This window comes from Anopheles stephensi, chromosome X (assembly GCF_013141755.1).
Source record: "Anopheles stephensi strain Indian chromosome X, UCI_ANSTEP_V1.0, whole genome shotgun sequence".
In the NCBI taxonomy this organism is placed as follows: domain Eukaryota; kingdom Metazoa; phylum Arthropoda; class Insecta; order Diptera; family Culicidae; genus Anopheles; species Anopheles stephensi.
In genome coordinates, this window is record NC_050201.1 from 20,591,640 (window position 1) to 20,609,520 (window position 17,881).

The 17,881-nt window shown below is 39.4% G+C and overlaps 3 protein-coding genes and 1 long non-coding RNA gene across 8 annotated transcripts; 1 reads left to right on the top strand and 3 right to left on the bottom strand.

Annotated features, from left to right (window-relative positions):
- Positions 1-1,983: 1,983 nt before the first annotated feature.
- Positions 1,984-5,998, bottom strand: LOC118514362. 4 transcript variants are annotated; one of them, XR_004906597.1, is made up of 5 exons: positions 5,696-5,997; positions 5,424-5,601; positions 3,207-5,312; positions 3,043-3,125; positions 1,984-2,492 (listed from the first exon to the last, which is right to left on the bottom strand). It is a non-coding gene; the product is annotated as an uncharacterized LOC118514362 (long non-coding RNA). The 4 variants fall into 4 exon arrangements; XR_004906598.1 differs by having other exon boundaries at positions 3,207-5,135; positions 5,696-5,996; XR_004906599.1 differs by having other exon boundaries at positions 3,207-3,625; positions 5,073-5,601; positions 5,696-5,991.
- Positions 5,999-7,064: 1,066 nt separating this feature from the next.
- On the bottom strand, positions 7,065-10,007 carry LOC118514100. 2 transcript variants are annotated; one of them, XM_036060659.1, is made up of 4 exons: positions 9,687-10,007; positions 9,374-9,597; positions 9,074-9,273; positions 7,065-8,073 (listed from the first exon to the last, which is right to left on the bottom strand). In XM_036060659.1, the coding sequence occupies exons 3-4, from the start codon at positions 9,177-9,179 to the stop codon at positions 7,697-7,699; spliced, it is 483 nt and encodes a 160-aa protein (XP_035916552.1). In that variant the 5' UTR covers positions 9,180-9,273; positions 9,374-9,597; positions 9,687-10,007; the 3' UTR covers positions 7,065-7,696. The 2 variants fall into 2 exon arrangements, with proteins under 2 accessions (XP_035916552.1, XP_035916541.1); XM_036060648.1 differs by lacking the exon at positions 9,687-10,007 and having other exon boundaries at positions 9,341-9,557.
- A 1,001-nt stretch (positions 10,008-11,008) lies between these two features.
- LOC118514131 (transcription factor Adf-1-like) lies at positions 11,009-12,815 on the top strand. Its single transcript, XM_036060722.1, has 3 exons — positions 11,009-11,309; positions 11,395-11,632; positions 11,684-12,815. Exons 1-3 carry the CDS (start codon positions 11,265-11,267, stop codon positions 11,791-11,793), a joined length of 393 nt encoding a protein of 130 aa, XP_035916615.1. The 5' UTR covers positions 11,009-11,264; the 3' UTR covers positions 11,794-12,815.
- A 78-nt stretch (positions 12,816-12,893) lies between these two features.
- LOC118506075 lies at positions 12,894-16,396 on the bottom strand. The gene is made up of 3 exons (XM_036042784.1): positions 16,382-16,396; positions 14,855-14,932; positions 12,894-13,256 (listed from the first exon to the last, which is right to left on the bottom strand). Exons 1-3 carry the CDS (start codon positions 16,394-16,396, stop codon positions 12,996-12,998), a joined length of 354 nt encoding a protein of 117 aa, XP_035898677.1. The 3' UTR covers positions 12,894-12,995.
- Positions 16,397-17,881: the final 1,485 nt, after the last annotated feature.

A 17,881-nucleotide genomic window follows, 5' to 3' on the forward strand; every position in this document is an offset into this window, starting at 1 on the left:
TGAACAAATTACATCTAAAGAACGTTGAGTTGCATACCCTCTTAAATTCTCCTCTGGGTGGAATATCACTTATTGAACCACAGAACGACATTCTTTCTTGATTTCACTCAATTTTTTGGTAGTGAGCGTGTTAACCGATGCTCCCGAGTCTACCAAAAGTTAATCACCAATGATCCAATTTTACAATTCACGAACCGCGGTTCGTTTACACCACCAGATGACGTCAATTCACCAGTAATCAACAAAAAGCAAAAAAATAAAACAAAGAAAGAACGAAACAGAGAGAAGAAAAAAAAGTAAATAAATAAGTCAATCTTTTGTTGAAAATATGCAAGTTCCTTTTTCCTTTTATATTTCCGTCACAAAGTTATCAATGTTATTGTATTATATTTTCACTGTAACCCGCCTTCTACCTGATTAATTCGCCCAGCTTTTTTCTTCATGTCAGCTTTGCCTTTTGCCACAAAACAATATTCCGCAAAATGGCCGGTTTTTCCGCACGTATAACACCTAGCCATGAACGCCTTGCAACGGCCCCAAGTATGAAAACGTCCACACCTCGAACTGCATTGCCCATCATCCTTCTCGGCATTTTTGTCATTCGAAATTCATTCTCCCGATTTTTGTCCCATTTAAACCTTATCCCCATTTATAAGGCTTATCCCGACGAGCTACATTGTTCAACGACCTTACAGCGTTCACTGGTCTCAACACTGACCGCTGATCCTCTTCCGCTTGTTGAGATGCCATCTCCATTCTATAAGGTTTTAATTCCTAAGCCTCCGTGCGGATAAAGTCTAAATGTTTGCCGTGACTAACCACCCGCTCCAGGCTATTTCCGAAAATACTTGCCATTTCGTATAACTTATAGGCAATTGTCTGAATCGAACGCCTTGTTATAGCCTGCATCTTCTCCTCTTCCCGCTGTGCCTCCACGAATTTACATAAAGCTGCTTGTTTCTCCAGGCGGAGCACCCAATCTGCAAACGGCTCCTTAGCATTCATCCTCATTTCCCGGAATTTCAGTCGCTCTTTCGACGCATCGCACAAATTGTTGAAATAAGTATCGAGTGCTCGGATCGTTTCCTTGTAAATGTCTGGAGTTTTAGGTGCCATATTCCGCTGCTGCATCTCGATTATACTCAGCAAATAGCTTCCGCAAAAATTTTAAGGCCCGTCACTCGGGTTTTCGGATCAACAGACGCCTTGCACGCCACTATCCTCTCGAACTGATCACGAAAACGCATCCACACAGCCTTTCGCTTATTTGTTGGAACTGATTCGTCGAATTGCTTCAACGGCCAGGAGCACGATAGCCATTCGTTGAATCCTTTCTTGGTTTCAACCTCCGGTATTTTCTCCATCCTCGAATCACTATCCTCAAACATTTCACTAATTATCCAGCCTTTGCTCATCTTTTTTTTTCGTGTCAAAACTTCGTATTACCACTCTTTGCGACAGAACAGCGAGAAATGTCAAACTATACTTTATGAGCAACTAACCATACTCCTGTTTTAACCGTCGCCCGGTACTCACTCACACCACCAACATCGCCATCCTAAAATCTATACTAAACCGTGACCATGAGTTTGCGTTGCAGAGAGCGCTATATTTATGGCGAGTGCGAGCAAGATAGTGTTTTATCCTTCAGCAAAAAGTTCGTGCACTACACTGCCTTACTCCAGATAATTCCATAAAACAAACCATTTTTTTCCGCCTGAACTGTATCCCTCACACTTTTTTTATTGCCCACTCGTCATACAAGTGCTCGAATTCGCATGCAACGTCCTAATTTTGTGTCACAAGCCCGCCGGCCATACAAAATTGAGGACGTTTTTACATGGACTGAGGACATTCTGAGGACGTTCGGATTCGGGTTTATGGGGTAATGTGCGTGAGCGTTTGTGGCCCAAATGTATGAGGGTATTGGTGAGACCGCATAATGTGTATGTGTTAGTGAACACTCTCGATACGCGTTATGAATGCCGTTGTGATATTGTTTTGCTTTCACATACATTTATTCTTCTTTCAAAATTCAAATTCGAAGAATGGTGAACATTTCATTTTGCTTTAGTTCTGGTTCAGGATAGTCTTGTGACGAGTGTTTAGATTATTTTCGCAAAAAGGTAAGAAAAAACTGTTTTAAATAACACAGTGGAAAGTTAAAATGTCCCTAACAACGCTTTTTTCAATTTTAGATGGATTCAAAGCAAAATTCCGACTGCAACAACAATATGCCGGTATCATCATCCGCGACGGGTTCGGCGCAGGAATTCCAATCCATGCGTCGAATGCTTGCGAACGTCCAGGTCCGGCAGGACATAATTACACAGGAAATTCGGCAGCTCAGTGGCAGAGTAGAATATATAGCCGGATTGCTGGAAGAATTCATGGGCAAGAAGCAACCACTAGCTAACACTAGCCAGCCTAACAAACCGGGACGATTCCGCTCTGTGGAAAGTGTAGAAGAACTTCTTTTCCTGGAAGCTAAGCTGGAAGATGTAAAAGAAAGAGAAGAATTCATAAAGTGGGTAAAACTGAATATAGCAACAGACACCAACGAAAAACAGCCTGCTAGTGATACATTAAATTTGATTTTAGACCCTAATCTTTTATTAAAGTTTTCTTGGACAGGAAGGGGGAAAACGGAAAAAACCGTTTTGCCAATTAAAAAATATTTTGTTCGTTATAAAGGAATTAGGTGGTAATTGTACAGATACACAGGTAAAGGAATGGATAAAGTTAAAATGAAATCATAGTGGTAATGTTCATAGAATTAAGTTTGTAAATAAGTCTAGTTGCCATTAGCGTAGGTCCCGCAGTAGTTAAGTAAGGTAAGAATTAAGATTTAATTTTGTTGATGTTAATTTGATGTTTATTATTAGATTAAGTCATTTTTAAGTTTTTGTTTAAAGAGTAAGCCTTGCAAAATATCCGTTCATAATAAATTAAAAACAACAGAATTATTTCTAAATTACGTGTTTGTTGGTCCAACTAAATATCACCATCCCGTTAATAAATAGTTAGATGTTACATACTCACTTCTAAGTTACAAATCCATCCATTTGCTTAAACATGCAAATAATTCTGGTTGCCTTAAGCGTCCATCCCGTCCATTCCGTATTCTGTAAATAATGTGAAATATATACCACATGGTAGGATTAGCTACAATTTACAATTTTCTATTTTAATATTTCAATTCTTACTTTGTTGATGATAACTCAAATGCATATTCTCCTGAAAGATTATTCGAGTGTCCATAAAAACGAGCGAGGATAGCTAGGGATAGGAGGGATATCTTCATAATACAACCTGGATCAACCAACCATCCACGATAAATGTGGGATTCATCGATCACAATCACTCGATACAAGAGTTACGATGGATTGTTTGCCCAGTAAACTCCTCCTCGAGTTGACTTAATCCAGGCTTGCCCTCACGCATTGCCATCGCAGTGAGCCCAAGAAATGATAGTTGAGAGCATTTCATGTAAAAAAATAAGAAAAAAAAAGGGAAGGAAGTAGTGGGGTTTGAGATGGCAGTTATAGTTGGTAGGATTTTTGGGTATACCTTTGTTTGCCGCTTGTGATGGTTTGTGTCCACATGTGCTCCAAAACGCAAGAAACTCGATGGGTGCATGGAAGTATAGTTAAAAAGAGAAAAGGACGTATTTAGTAAGTGATGATGATGCTTTGCACAAAAACTCCCGAAGAATGAGCCAACAAAACCCAGAAAACGCAAAATTCAAACGATAGCTTCCGCAACACGGTGCCGTAAGCTACGCTTATCACACAATAAGTTTTCAGTTAGCTGATGAATGATTAGAAACGTCTTAGCCCTAACCGAACAAAAACAGCAACGTTCTAATGTTTTGCATAGTCTAAAAAACCAATAATCAGATGCACAAGTAGCATGGAAGGGGAAAAAGACACTTAACTGAAACTCGATTTGTAGGAAATAGTACGTTAATTTTCATCGCCTCTAACCATTTCATTTCACCATGATTGTGAAATAATGCTTAATAATCGTCTGTTACATAAAATGCAATTGCAATGTGGATAATTATTGAATCATGGCTAGAAGCAAACGCTTTGAAGGATTATTTTGTTTTTTAAAGCTTTTGTAGCTGTTTTTAAATTACAGTAATAAAAATATAGTCTAAATTTAAAATATTCCAGATTATTATTTTTGCATCCAATTAGTATAGCTGGTTACGGTGGCGCTGGTCTTTAAGACGATGACAGGAACGGTTACGAATTCTGTACAGATCGTTCCCCGTTCGTTGGGCCGAGTATCTTGCTGTGGTTAGCTAACGTAACGGCAGGCGGAAGCGCATCGGCCGTGACCTGGAGACCATATGCATTCATCGATCGGCTTCTCACACTATCATTTGCATGATAGGTGAGAGCCTTTGTTCTATATAATGTGCACTTGTCAATAGACATCTTACACTCTCATCCAGATGATGATAGGTACGAGCTGGCACCATTCCATCCAGTTCTCCAGGTCACGGCTAATGCGAGTGCAAGAAGGAGCAAATATATTTCTTCTTCTTCTTCGATGGCACTACAACCTTCTGGATCTGGGCTTGCCATTCTGACTTTCTGTGACTTGAATTTACCCGTAGAAAAGTAGTCAGCCCTGCGTACGGGGAGGCGGTGCGAATGGGATTTGAACCCCGGTCCTGCCGTGTGAAGACAAATATAATATTGCGCAAATCGCAACTGCATTACATGTAAAAGAAGAATATTTTACATTCCAAGAAATTCAATCACATGGCTAGATACGATGATGTTTGGTGCACTATTTTCTTCGAAACGAGTTACAACTAAGTTTAAGTTTTCCGCTGTATGCACCATAGACAACTGATTGTTGATATTTTAAACTACAGGAGAAGGTTGCAGTTTTTGTTGGGTTAGGGTTAAAACGTTTCTCAGAATTCATCAGCCAACTGATGACTTATTCAGTGATTTGTGTAGCGTACGGTACTGGGTTGCATATTGCTGTCATTTGAATATTGTTGCTACCGGGTCATATTAGTCGTTATGGATTGAAATGCTAGAAGCTCATACTAATAGTTGATGATGTGCTTTCCTTCTTCCGTGATAGAAAAGCGTCCTGATTGAGCTCGTGTGCTTCCAGAGGATCGATAAAAGACGTGGTATACATGGAAATATAATTAAATTGGATACACAATACGCGGTTAGTAAAAGCGTTGATACTGTACAACATTAAATCGATGGTAAACTTTCCCTTATGTTCGACATCGGTAAAATAGCTTTAATAAATTTCGTCCCAGTTTCCTCATTTTCCTGTGTGGGCCCCCGGAAAAAAGGTTATGGTTGTCGCGATCCATCGTATACGGAGAAAGCAAAAAAAAATTGTGGAAGCAGTTCGATTTCTGAGTTTTGTGTTTAAGGTACCTGTGCTGTTAAATTTGTATTTATTAAAACATTATGATGAAACTGATTCCCTCGACTTGCCGTCCGATGTTGAGTGAGACACAGACAATTTTCCGGCTACCGGAGTTCGATACACATCTCCTTCTAGCCGTAGGAAACGATGAGCATTGTGTAAGGCAGACTGGATAAAATCGTATTCCTGAATTGCACATGTTGAAGAAGAAGCAAAGTATATGGGTGAAATAAAACGTAATTACAAGCACATTATACAAGCTTCAGAACCGATGCCTTACTCATTTTTTACTTCTTTTCCTTTCTGAAAAGGATGTGTTCCTGGCGATTCGTGTATAAGGACATTATTCCATGTCGTCATCGTCTATTGCTAATTGAAGAATGGTGCTCATTTCAACTTAGTTGGATTGTTGATCCTCATGCATCTCTACTGTCTTCCAACTGTGTACTAGGTTTTAATTACCATAATAATTTTACTGCCACCAATTCCACCACCATTAATATGTTATCAATTATTATTAAAACTGTGTAACAAAGGAATAAATAATATAAGTGTGGGTGTATTTGGGGCGGTCCGGTGGCCGAGGCGACAGCGGCGCCGGTCTTCACACGGCAGGGCCGGGATTCAAATCCCATCCAGATCGCCTCCCCGTACTTAAGGCTGACTACTTTTCTACGGGTAAAATTAAGTCACAGAAAGCCAGAAATGGCAGGCCGAGACCTCTCGAGGTTGTAGTGCCAAAGAAGAAGAAGAAGTATCGTCTACAAATTCATCTACATTGAAATAACGTCCTCTAGTTTATTTTAGGAGTATTTAGTTTAGGAGGTAAATTAACGACAACTAATTTACATTTTATAGATTCAATGGTCAGGGTGACTGGTATTGATGGAAGAAAAGAATTTAGTTTGTAAATACCTATTTCACTATTATTCAATATTAACGTGAAAATAATCTACGTTATTTTCGTACTGAATGCCATGTATAATAAAAATATTTTAGGAGGAGATTTCCACCCTTACAAATTTAACTATAGAGTTTGATGTTGTCAATAACCACTGATCTTTAAAAACAGGGTTTAAAACAAAACTGGCAGTAATATGCAACCCACAGCCATCCGAAGTTACACATGGATACACGTTTTTGTTTGAACTAGAGACTACATTCATCGAGGCAAACAGTTTGGATCTACCAGCTACTTGTTCTAAGCATTTAGAACCTTTCCTCACGCATCTTTTAAGAAACTGTAAAAAGTTCTCGAAAGGATATGCCGAGAACTTGTCCAATTCACCATGCACTTCAACGTCTTCATGAACATGCAGAAGATTGTGTATGTTGCTGCTCATATGGGTGCGACCATAATGAATTGGGAAATCTAAAACAAATTTAAGAAGCATTCTACGTGCAAGAGAATGTAAGTGCGCATGGGTTGACGAAGAATAAATTGTAATACTACAAAAGTAGAGTAGATAATGATTATAGCCTACCTCATGCATGAAATCTTTATATATTACAGGGCTAACGTAGTGCAGAAAAGATCTAAACTCGGTTCCTTTCCAATACTGAATTGTTTCCAGCGATCGAAATGGTCGGTGTACTTCGGAAGGAAGCTTGGTTTTAACCAAAAAGTGAGAAATATTTTTTTTTTTTTGATCACTTGTCCACCGATCAAAGCTAACCATTTTATTATTCATAAATCCCTGCAGAAATTTACGACTACCACCCAAATCAAGAAGATGCAATCGATCAGCAACTGGAAAGCTCTTGATCATATCTAAACCTTCAATGTCTTCTAAGGGGGTATGTATTGTCTTATGGTGTTCTTTATCCTCTCTTGCACGGAAACTAGTATCAGTACGCGCGGGTGCAGGTGAAGGATTAAAAATTACCTTACTTTCGGGTTGTACATGCACTCCAACGGTAGTGCACTTCGTGCAACCGTGTTTACCCGAAAATCCCATAACAGACTTAATAAAAGCCCGTGCTGGGGAATCAGCAATGAAGGCCTTAATACAACTGGAAGTACATGTTCACCAAACTGTATGCCTGTTGAACGTAAATTGTTAATTTCGTCAACTATTGGACGCAGGAATTGCACGAGACTACCGGGTTTGGTTTGGCCGCTTAATATACCCGCTACCATTACCGGACAATCGGATATCTCTTCTACCTTGAATAGAATTGGCCAAAACTGAGTGACACTACTTTTGAAAAGTGGAAGTCCACCAATCGATACTTGAAGGCTTAAATTCGTCACTTGTGGAGGGCTATTTTTAAAAACATTTCAAAGGGCAACCTCAATACCCGGATACCAAAAACGTCCACTTGCAACGGTTTGAATCTCATTGCTTACTCTGGGTATTTTGTGAAGCAAACGAGCGTCTTTCGGTAGATCAGGGTGTCCAAACTTTCTTAAAATCGCCAACAGCAAGTTGAGAAAACTTCGAGAAAGATGCCCTGCCACTGCCAAATACTTCAAAGCGTCTTTCAACGATGAAAAATCGTTCAAGAAGCTATAAGCTTCCGTCCAAAAATCATCGCGAAGTTCAGCCGGTTCTTCTACTTCATCATCAATATCGTTAGTATTTACATCTATACTACTACCCACTATACCACCACCAACGCTATCTACTGATACAATATTGGAATCATATAAAACATCTGTAAAGAAACATAAACGAAGCAAAATAAAAAATAAAATTAGACACTTGAAGCTTACTTACATCTGACTTGTTGCGAACGCGACCATTTGATACAAGTTATCAAGAAATTAGGCGGTTAGAGTTTTAACCTTTTAAAACATGTGTAGCAGAGCAATCACATTATTAAAGATACCCAGTAGAAGCAGAGAAATATGTAAATTCATTTGAAACTTAATTTTAGAATGTGACCATTTACTTAAACTGTAACTTGCCGCATATGCGCGCTGTAGGCTTAAATAAACCATTTCCAGAAAGGCTTGCCACATGAATCCACCCGAAAGCGTAACCAACAGACGCATAGTTATTAGAGACAATCAATACGTTTTTAGCTATTTAACAATTACCATGTAAAATAGGTGTTTTTTAATACGGATCGTCATAACAGTAATTACAACCCGAATGGCCTTACGAATGACCTCGCATATCGACCTTGCGACGCGAATGCTACAACATTGACGCTAAAAACACAACGCGACCAAACGGATTAGAACCCGGTGGGTTCGTGATTCCCGGATGGTGGTGATGGTGATTAGTTATTTAACTAATTTGCCTCTCGCCAGGGTTTATCTGAATTAATTGATTCTCTTGCAATGGCAGTATTAAAGAACGAGGAAACTCATTATTCTATCTTTCACTCTCGTAGCACCAAACAAAAGCTTCTCTTTAGCACGGAAGAAAACTATACGAAACAGTGTATAAACTAGCTAACATAAACGATAGTAGCTGAGAATAGTTTTTTCTACAAAAATAATTATCGTTTCCGAAATGGGGTTGAAAACGAGGCAACTTTCACTGCACTGCACTTTTTCCACCCACAACACTACACTTTGCTTCTGCTCAGCATCGACAAATTTCGGTCGAAAATGTAAGCCAACGCATAAAAAAAACAAACGCAGTTTGTAACCATTTCACAAGCTTTAAAAATGTGCAAGCAAACCTAAAAAACCTGTGTAACTTACCTAAATTCATGGTCTCTGATGCCGGCTCCGAAGCAAAGCCGGAAGCCCCCGATCCCGGTACCGAAACAGAGCCGGAAGCCTCCATTGCATCACGTTCTTCCCGCATAATTCGTTCCTCTTCTTCAAGGATAAGACGGCGCTTTCGATACAGGGACGAACTCGACGTTATGATGTTTTTTTCGACTGGTATATTCGCTTTTCTAAAAAGAAACAAAAGATATGTTAGTTCAGTTTGGTTTATAGATTGTTTTTGTACCGGCATCATACCTGACAAGTCTTCACCGTCGCACCAATACATACCAATATCGCGCTTCACGTAGAATTTTCGTGTTTTTATAAGGTCGAGCTGTAGCATACACAGGCATACACATCGACACAGCCTGTGGAAGAATTGACAGAGCAGCACACACGATCATTGCCATACTGGCAAAGAGGGATAGCAATATGGAATGTTGCACACGACCACAAAATTGGGTACAAAGCTGAGGACCTTGTGCGGAAACTGCTCGACAGGACCAGTGGGGCTATGGCAGCGCAAATCAAAACAAAGCAAACAATAACACTCGGATTAGATTGTGATATTAATGAATGAATTTTTATTTATTCAACAAACCCGTTCATGTTTCTTTCTCTCCGTTGCACTCCTCGTGTTCGCCAGGGTTCCTTAAGAGGGAAAAAACAAGACGGTGAGTCTCAACTCATGGTGCTCTTCGCCGTACATGAGATGCTGAACCATACCTCATCTCTCGCAGAAAACATGTTTCGGGAAGCGGCAAACACGAATCGATCATCACCGAGTGAAACTCCAGGCTACCGCAGCTCACCTACACGCAAATACACGAACAATTCCAACACCATCTGCATTGAAACACCGGGTCATGCGCCTCGGCTTATCCGTGCGTGTGCGGCGTTCTCCCTCCATCACATTCAGAACACGACTGTCGCTCAGCGTGCTCAGGGCAGAGCGAATAAAGAAAGAGAGAAGCAGAAATTTGCAGGGGTGTCCAGACGGTTTTAAAATGCGCGCTGCATGCCAGTACCAAAACGCGCGCGAGAAACAGCTCGAGCGCCCCTGCACACGTGTGTTCGCTCTCTCGCACTCAGGGGCTCTCAAGCGGAAGATCATGGTTCGAGCAGTGCACGGCACATTGCGGAAAGTGAGAAAATGTTTGAGCGCCTATGCACGCGAGAGCGAACGGGTGTGTGCTGTGCTGCTCGTTCCAACGGCAAACTGGTATGGTGCTGAGCTGCTCTAAGAGCGTAACGAGCATTCGCGCATGAAGCGAGCAGTTATGGCGAGGATCGGGCAATTTTTTTTTTGAAATTTAGCCTTTTTTGTATAACAGATGTCAGACTCTGCCCTGAGCACGCTGAGCGACAGTCGTGCTCTGAATGTGATGGAGGGAGGACGTCGCACGCGCACGGATAAGCCGAAGCGCATGACCCGGTGTTTCAACGCAGATGGTGTTAGGATTAATCGTGTATTTGCGTGTAGGTGAGCTGCGTTAGCCTGGAGATTCACTCGGTGATGATCGATTCGTGTTTGCCGCTTCCCGTAACATGTTTTCTGCGAGAGCGTAGGTATGGTGCAGCATCTCATGTACGACGAAGAGCACCATGAGTTGAGACTCACCGTCTTGTTTTTTCCCCCTAAAGGAACCCTGGCGAACACGAGGAGTGCAACGGAGAGAAAGAAACATGAACGGGTTTGTTGAATAAATAAAAAATCATTCATTCATATCACATTCTAATCCGAGTGTTATTGTTTGCTTTGTTTTGATTTGCGCTGCCATAGCGCCTCTGGCCTATGACAGCTTGGATCCGAAGGAAATGGGTGAAAAAACTACGTGAAACCACGCGTTCGAACTGTTATAATAATTGCTCTCTAAGGCAAGATTAAGCATCGAGATTTAGCTAAAAGAACTCGAAAAACGCTATAAGCCTGCTATAAAATGTCAGTTGGGCCGCTTTTGTCTGCTGTCAATGTGTTTGACGTTTTATTTATTTTTTTTTTACCGACTGTCCGCGCTTTTTCTCGTGCTTTGCAGAAGTGATCTCGGTGAATTATTTTTCAATAATAAATATTGCGTGTATATGTAAGTTTTATGCAAAATCAAACGCTAACTTAAATGCAAATAGTTTCATTGAAAGGAAATATACTGTATATTCTTTTGTAGGGTTTGGATTACTGATGGAGTCGAAAGTAAAACATACCAAAACCTCAAATCAGACAGACGTATGTATATAATTTTCATATTATCAAACGCTTATAAATCATCGAATTAAACCTTTTTTGTATTACCTTTTTCATGTTACCCAAGCATACTTTCACGGTCGAGGAAACATTGGACATGATTTCCAAAATACAAAGCCATACCCTCTTGTGGAATAAACAAGATCCACAATATAAGGATGTGATACGACAAGACCACGTATGGCAGGAATTGGCAAGCGAGATTGGAGTTCCGATGATATTATTAAAAGAAAAGTGGCAAAACCTGCGATCTACATTCAGGAAAAATCATGCAAAGGTTAAAAGCAGCATGCAGACTGGAGCTAGTAAGTTTTGTCAATAATATTTTTTTGCATAGGTACAGTATTATTTTTCAGATTCGAAAGACATCTTCGTACCGCATTGGTATGCATATGAGGCCATGCAGTTTCTGTCCGAAAATTTGAGTGTTGGCAAAACTATAGACACGGTAATGTATAGAAATTAGTATTATTTTTCAGATTCGAAAGACATCTTCGTACCGCATTGGTATGCATATGAGGCCATGCAGTTTCTGTCCGAAAATTTGAGTGTTGGCAAAACTATAGACACGGTAATGTATAGAAATTTTGGTAATGTATTATAATACTATTTAATCAGAGACAGTTCCATGCACAGTTCATAGTGAATAAATTGTTCTTAAATTATATTAAGCTTAGTAAGGGAAATATTTATAAATAACTAATGTTGCACTTGTTTTCATTCAACATTCACTTTTTTCTGGTTAATTTGTTTTTTTTTTATTCATAAAGAACGGCCTGGCCGTATTGCTTCTGGTTAATTTGTTTTTTTTTTATTCATAAAGAACGGCCTGGCCGTATTGCTTCTGGTTAATTTGTCCATGATGACGAAATAACACGGTAAAATAATAAAAATTAGCTGGTTAAACTGAAAGAAAATTTACCCTTACTTTACGTATCCTTGATGTAACCATTTGCATCCTTGAAAATCATCCTTCATGATACCATTTGCTGGAAAACCCAACCGACTTGTTACATATATTATTAATTGTATATGATCATGGCTAATATAATATTGTATTGTTCAAGCAATACAAGTTATTTAGATTGTTAACATTCTGGATACTTTTATACTTTTATTTACATTTACGTTCATAAACATTTAAATTTCAAAGACACATTTAACGAGTTAGTTGTTCATTCTAAAATGATGTGCAAGGTGATTTCTGACGTTTGCTAAACGAGCGGCTGGTCGCATCGGGATGTTTTGAAGCCCATCCAAATTGTTCAAAGAAGGTAGAACATTTGCCGGGACATGTTCCTCTTCAAATGTCCTTCTATTTCGAGCTGCATTTCTCTTTCTTACAAAATTGTGCATATGCACTGCAGCCAATACAACTGTGCTTGCCTTTTCTGGTTGTAAATAAATTGTTGTGTGCAGCACTCTATATCTATTTGAAAGTATACCAAACGCAATTTCTACACACATACGTGCCCTGGATAAACGCTGGTTAAATTGATGTTCTATACTACCAAATGCTGATCTGCCTCCAAAAGGACGAATGCAGTACTCCGTAAAGGCAAATGCTTTGTCTCCCAGAAGCATATATGGTACTGCAACATTATATGGGAGTTTTAAAATTGTAGGTTTCGGAATGTTCAATTCTTTTTTTTCGAATTTAGCATAAATTTAAGCGTTTCTAAAGACACCACCATCTGAAACTCCGCCCTTTCCGCCAATATCTACATACATAAAGTTGTAGTCAGCATCAACAATAGCTAACAGCACTATACTGAAATAGTTTTTATAATTGTAGTACAAACTTCCGGAAAATGTGGGTTTTCGAATTCGTACGTGTTTTCCGTCTATGGCTCCAATAGCATGAGGAAACTGCCATCTTTCCTCAAACCTGTGAGACACTTCCAACCATTGTTGTTCTGTTTCGGGCAGCTGAAATAAAGTAAAAACAAATCATGAGTTTAGCATACAAAGTATAACATGGCAAAATTAAACTTCAAGCATAATTAAATCGTCAAGCATAGACAAAAACTGAAGCGAGAACTTCTGATGATCATATGTCTTCATGCATTGTCCAAAAATCAAAAGAATATGTAGATTTTAGAACTTTATATGTTTTAACTCTAACTGCCAAAATGGCGAGATGGTTTTCTCATTTGCAGTTTCGTAACTTTTGCACTCAATGTGGAACGGCTTGAATAGTGCAAAGTAAAGACTGATTAAATTACTACCCAACAATTAAATATTTTTTATAATAAAATCAAGAAAATATTTCTAATAATGAAATTTAAAAAAAATTATAGAAAAAAAAGCTTTTGAAAGGCATTAATGCATAAGTTATGCAATCAAAGTTTAATTAGTGAATAATTACTTGTGATATATCGTTTCATGAATTCAGCTCTACACCATTCTAAATATTTCATGAATTTGGCTCTAGTTAGATTTCTTAACAATTTCTTTTGTGCTTTTTGACTAGTCATCATGTCAATAATTACTTTCAAATATTGGTATTTAAATATGTTTTTTTTTGTTTGGTAGTAAGGGCCAGGCCGTATTGCATAAAATATGGTTATATTATATATAATTATGTTTGAGGAATTTCATAATAAATTTGCAATTCTGTTCATCTTTCATCTTTTAGTTACGTTCACCAAACCAAGGACCCGAATTAAAGAAAAATTGCCAAGTTTCAGCGGCAATGGGCAGACCGTCCAAAATACCCAGGCTTTCTCCTACATGCAGCAGATCAAGACTTGATGGACCTCATCTAGATGTTGTCTCAGCACGCCAAATACATCGTTTGCCAAGCGTACCGAGCACATCGATGGGTCAAAGTACTCCAAACACGTTGTCAGGGCAGGGGCATAATGGCCAGCCTGAACCAGGCACATCGTTGGGACAGCGTGTGCAGATTCAGTGTTCTCCAAACACGTTGTCAGGGCAGGGGCATTATGCCCAGCCTGAACCAGGCACATCGTTGGGACAGCGTGTGCAGAGTCAGTGTTCTCCAAACACGTTGTCAGGGCAGGGGCATTATGCCCAGCCTGAAACAGAAACGCCGATCCAGATGGAAATGCTTGATTTAGAAACGGTCACTGGAACGAACCAGAGAACGCGACCGGAATCGGAGATAACTGAGGCAAATTCAAACACAGAAGTTCCTCAAAATGTACCAAGGCTATCGAGACAGGCAAGAATTGATGAAAAAATCATCAATTGTCTAGGATACCTTGAACATTCATATCGTAGAATGAACGAGCGAGAACCTGTGAGTAATTTTTTGGGGATCGTTGCAGAACGGATGCTGCGCAGAAAAATGAACGACAGTGATATGGAACGAATGCAAAACGAAATTTTGCAAGTGATTGATCGTTTCCATATAAATAACGAACAAGAAGAGTATGATACATACTAAAAGAATACCACAGGTATTTCATAATAAACTAATTTAATATGCAATCTGAACTCTTTGCTTAATTTTTTAGGGAAGATTTACTTTTACGAGTTGTTTCATTATTTGAATTACTTACCTTGACGTAGTCGGCTAACTCCTCGATTAAAACGTTGCAAACTCTTGGTATTATCTTACGGATGGTTGAACTAGAAACCTGAAGTATTTTTCATGCATAAGAAAATGCATTCATAAGTTTATAAATTACAATTTACTCACGCGCAATAAAAACTGTAAACTCTCAAAAGATTCTCCCGTTGCTAGAAAACGTAGAGTTATAATGAGTCTTTCTCGTGCTGTTACGGCCTTTCGCATGTATGTGTCTTGTTTACATATTTTTTTGGATATTTTTGCTAGTACGTATTCAAAATCTTCCTCCGTCATTCGTAAGAAGGTTATAATTGTTTCATCCGCAGCTTCTTCAGCTATATCAGCTAGCAATTTTTTCCGTCTTCACTTCTTTTATATAGCATGGGCCGCACTCACCATCTACGGCGACGGCTGCGGACCAAAAAATATAGACAAGATAATGCCGACGTTGATTCACTGATGAATTCCAAATCCATTATTTTTCCTACAAGCATGTTGTAAAAATCATTTAATTCCTTGGTATCTTCCAATATCTTTAAAAACTTACGTGCCGTTGATGAAAAAAATGTGTATCCGCAATTTTTATTATTGCTGTGTGTTAGTTCGATAACGAACCGTTGTTGGACCGACCACGCGAAGGAATGGTCGATTCGGAGATCTCCGCGCAGATTCCTGGCCTTGTCAGAGTTGCTTGAATCAGGCGGCTAACCTTTTTTCCTGGATAACCAAGAGAAGTTTTTAGCGGCGGACTCGCACTACACTAACTCGGCGTGGACAACGGGAATGCCGTAGCTCGATCAGACGATTAGCCTTTTCCTGAATAACCAGGAGAAGTTTCTAACCGTGGTTCTTGCCTGGCTTGATTTCGTCTAATTCTTCCGACGGAGTGGGGAGGCACCAAAATGCGTAACCAATATCCGGAGGGAAGGCAAAGGTGAAACTTTCCCGATTCTGTATGGATACCCAAACAATGAAACACAAGCTTCTTCGTTGAGGTTTGGATTACAAGTCAATTTTTATTCTCAAAAATCCTGTCTTATATACTAAAATTCCTTGGGAAAAAGAACATGAAACAGCATTACATCGATCTCCTTTATTCTAATTCGGTATGCTGATGCGTTGACCCCTGCCAGGCGTCGGCTAGTGTAGGAGGTCTGTAATGTTACAATGTCTGGCGATTGTTACCCTATCGTTTTATGACCATGGGTAATGCATCATGCATCTGTGGTTCAAATGCGTATGCCTATTTTCCTATTGCCTATTGCCTGCGCGTCGTTTATTTTATTCGTCAAGTTGGTCTTTCCTTCACTGCCCTACGACCGTGCCTTGATCTTCGCGATGGTCGTTTTTTCATGAAACTAATCGCGCAATGACAATGTATGCATTGTGTTCTAGTGTTAACCCTTTTCGGGCCATGTTCTTCACTTTCGTTTTTATTACATGGCTTGAGTCTATTTATAACTTTCATATGTCTGGATATTGTCCCCTTTCTGATATTTCCAATAACGCACCATACTTTCGTTTTCCTCATGGTATGAGGTATCTCTGTGACTCAAGGTTGTTTTCCTAAGATAATATTTTCCGGTGAGAATTGATACTAAACGAAAAATATTTAGTCATTTTTAATTTTTCCTCTAACTCTCGCATGCCAGTCATTTTAGCTCAATTTTATTTTGTCGCGTTCGCAACATTCCGGCCCTCGTAAAACTACAAGTTTTACCAAATAAACGCGACGTATAACTGCCCGGATAAAATTCAACTTCTCCTGTTGAGTTAATTTTCCTAATATTTTAATCAATTGAATTGTTTCGACTCTTATTATACGACACCTGATTGTAATTGCACGCATTCTGCCGTTGATGGTTCATTGATGCTTGCAGTCGGTTGAAGAAACCAAATTTACAGATGTCTAGCCGGTGAGGATGCGTTGGTGCTTGTAGGTTGTCGAGGCGATGACGAAGCACGAAGGAGATGATAGTAGTAAGGCATAATTCACTGTTGGTTGCACATTGGACTACTCGTAGGGCTGCGCATTGGGCGTTGAAGCTCAGATACGATTTGATTGACACGATTTTCAAAAACCACTAAAGGATAAGAGATGTTGTAGTTGCTCGTTGATTTCACACGTCGTCGTCTTAAAACACGATGGCTTCAGTTGGGCGATTTCTCAAGTGGCTACGATGTGAAGAATAGTCGTCATTTTGATGCTGGATTTTAAGATTTAGATATCGATAGTTGAAGATGCATTGTAATCAGCTGGTCGACCAAGATTACAGTTTAGACTGCAGTAAGGCGTTATGTGGAAACTATTGTAGACTTGGGTGTTGTTCAGCTCTGATTTAGTTGCACAGAAGAAGTGATTCTCTCATCACTTTGTATAGCAGGTTTTCATCTTCTGGAGATCTCAGCATCTTGACCTTGCTTTCCATCAGACTCGGTTCATATGACCAAACAGTAGTCTCTCGATGGTGTTAGCAAGACATACAGCATTTGTTCGCCCTTGAACGTTTGATAGTTGAACATTAGCTAGCTTTCTTCGTAGATAATAGTTGTGAATTTGCACACCCTTTGAAGTTCCACTTTTTTGTTGAGATAGCCAATTTCGTATCTAAGCACTAGCCAACCGCATATTACCGCTTCGTAGTTCCCTTCGACGTTGACCGTTGTCATCTAATTGTTGATAGCAGACCAACTGTTTCTGCCGGATGAAGAATGACGCTCTGAAGACTTCTCTGATTCTGGTTGAACTCAGACGTTACTGACTAAATGCGTTGCCCTTGCGTGGGTGCGTTGCAATTACAAGACTTTTGATATAGAGAGTCATAGTTGATTTTTCTTACGTTTGAGCTAATCTCTTCACTTCTACTCTTTTAGAAAACTATTGTGTATTTTTTCTCGCAATGTCCATTTGACGATCGTTTTTTACTTTGAATTTTTGAGAGTTAAAATACTTGAACGCTTCATTTGTGTCGATTGGATTTGATAGATTTTCTTGTCTTCTTATATCATTTGTGGC

Coding starts and splice junctions, on each gene's coding strand:
- LOC118514100 (XM_036060659.1), bottom strand. CDS start 9,179: ATGCGGGAAGAACGTGATGCAATGGAGGCTTCCGGCTCTGTTTCGGTA. Junction 8,074..9,073: donor ATCAGAGACCATGAATTTAG/GTAAGTTACACA, acceptor GTTTCTTTACAG/ATGTTTTATATGATTCCAAT.
- LOC118514131 (XM_036060722.1), top strand. CDS start 11,265: ATGGAGTCGAAAGTAAAACATACCAAAACCTCAAATCAGACAGAC. Junction 11,310..11,394: donor AAACCTCAAATCAGACAGAC/GTATGTATATAA, acceptor ATGTTACCCAAG/CATACTTTCACGGTCGAGGA. Junction 11,633..11,683: donor CAGCATGCAGACTGGAGCTA/GTAAGTTTTGTC, acceptor ATTATTTTTCAG/ATTCGAAAGACATCTTCGTA.
- LOC118506075 (XM_036042784.1), bottom strand. Junction 13,257..14,854: donor AGTTAGCCGACTACGTCAAG/GTAAGTAATTCA, acceptor ACTTTATTTCAG/CTGCCCGAAACAGAACAACA.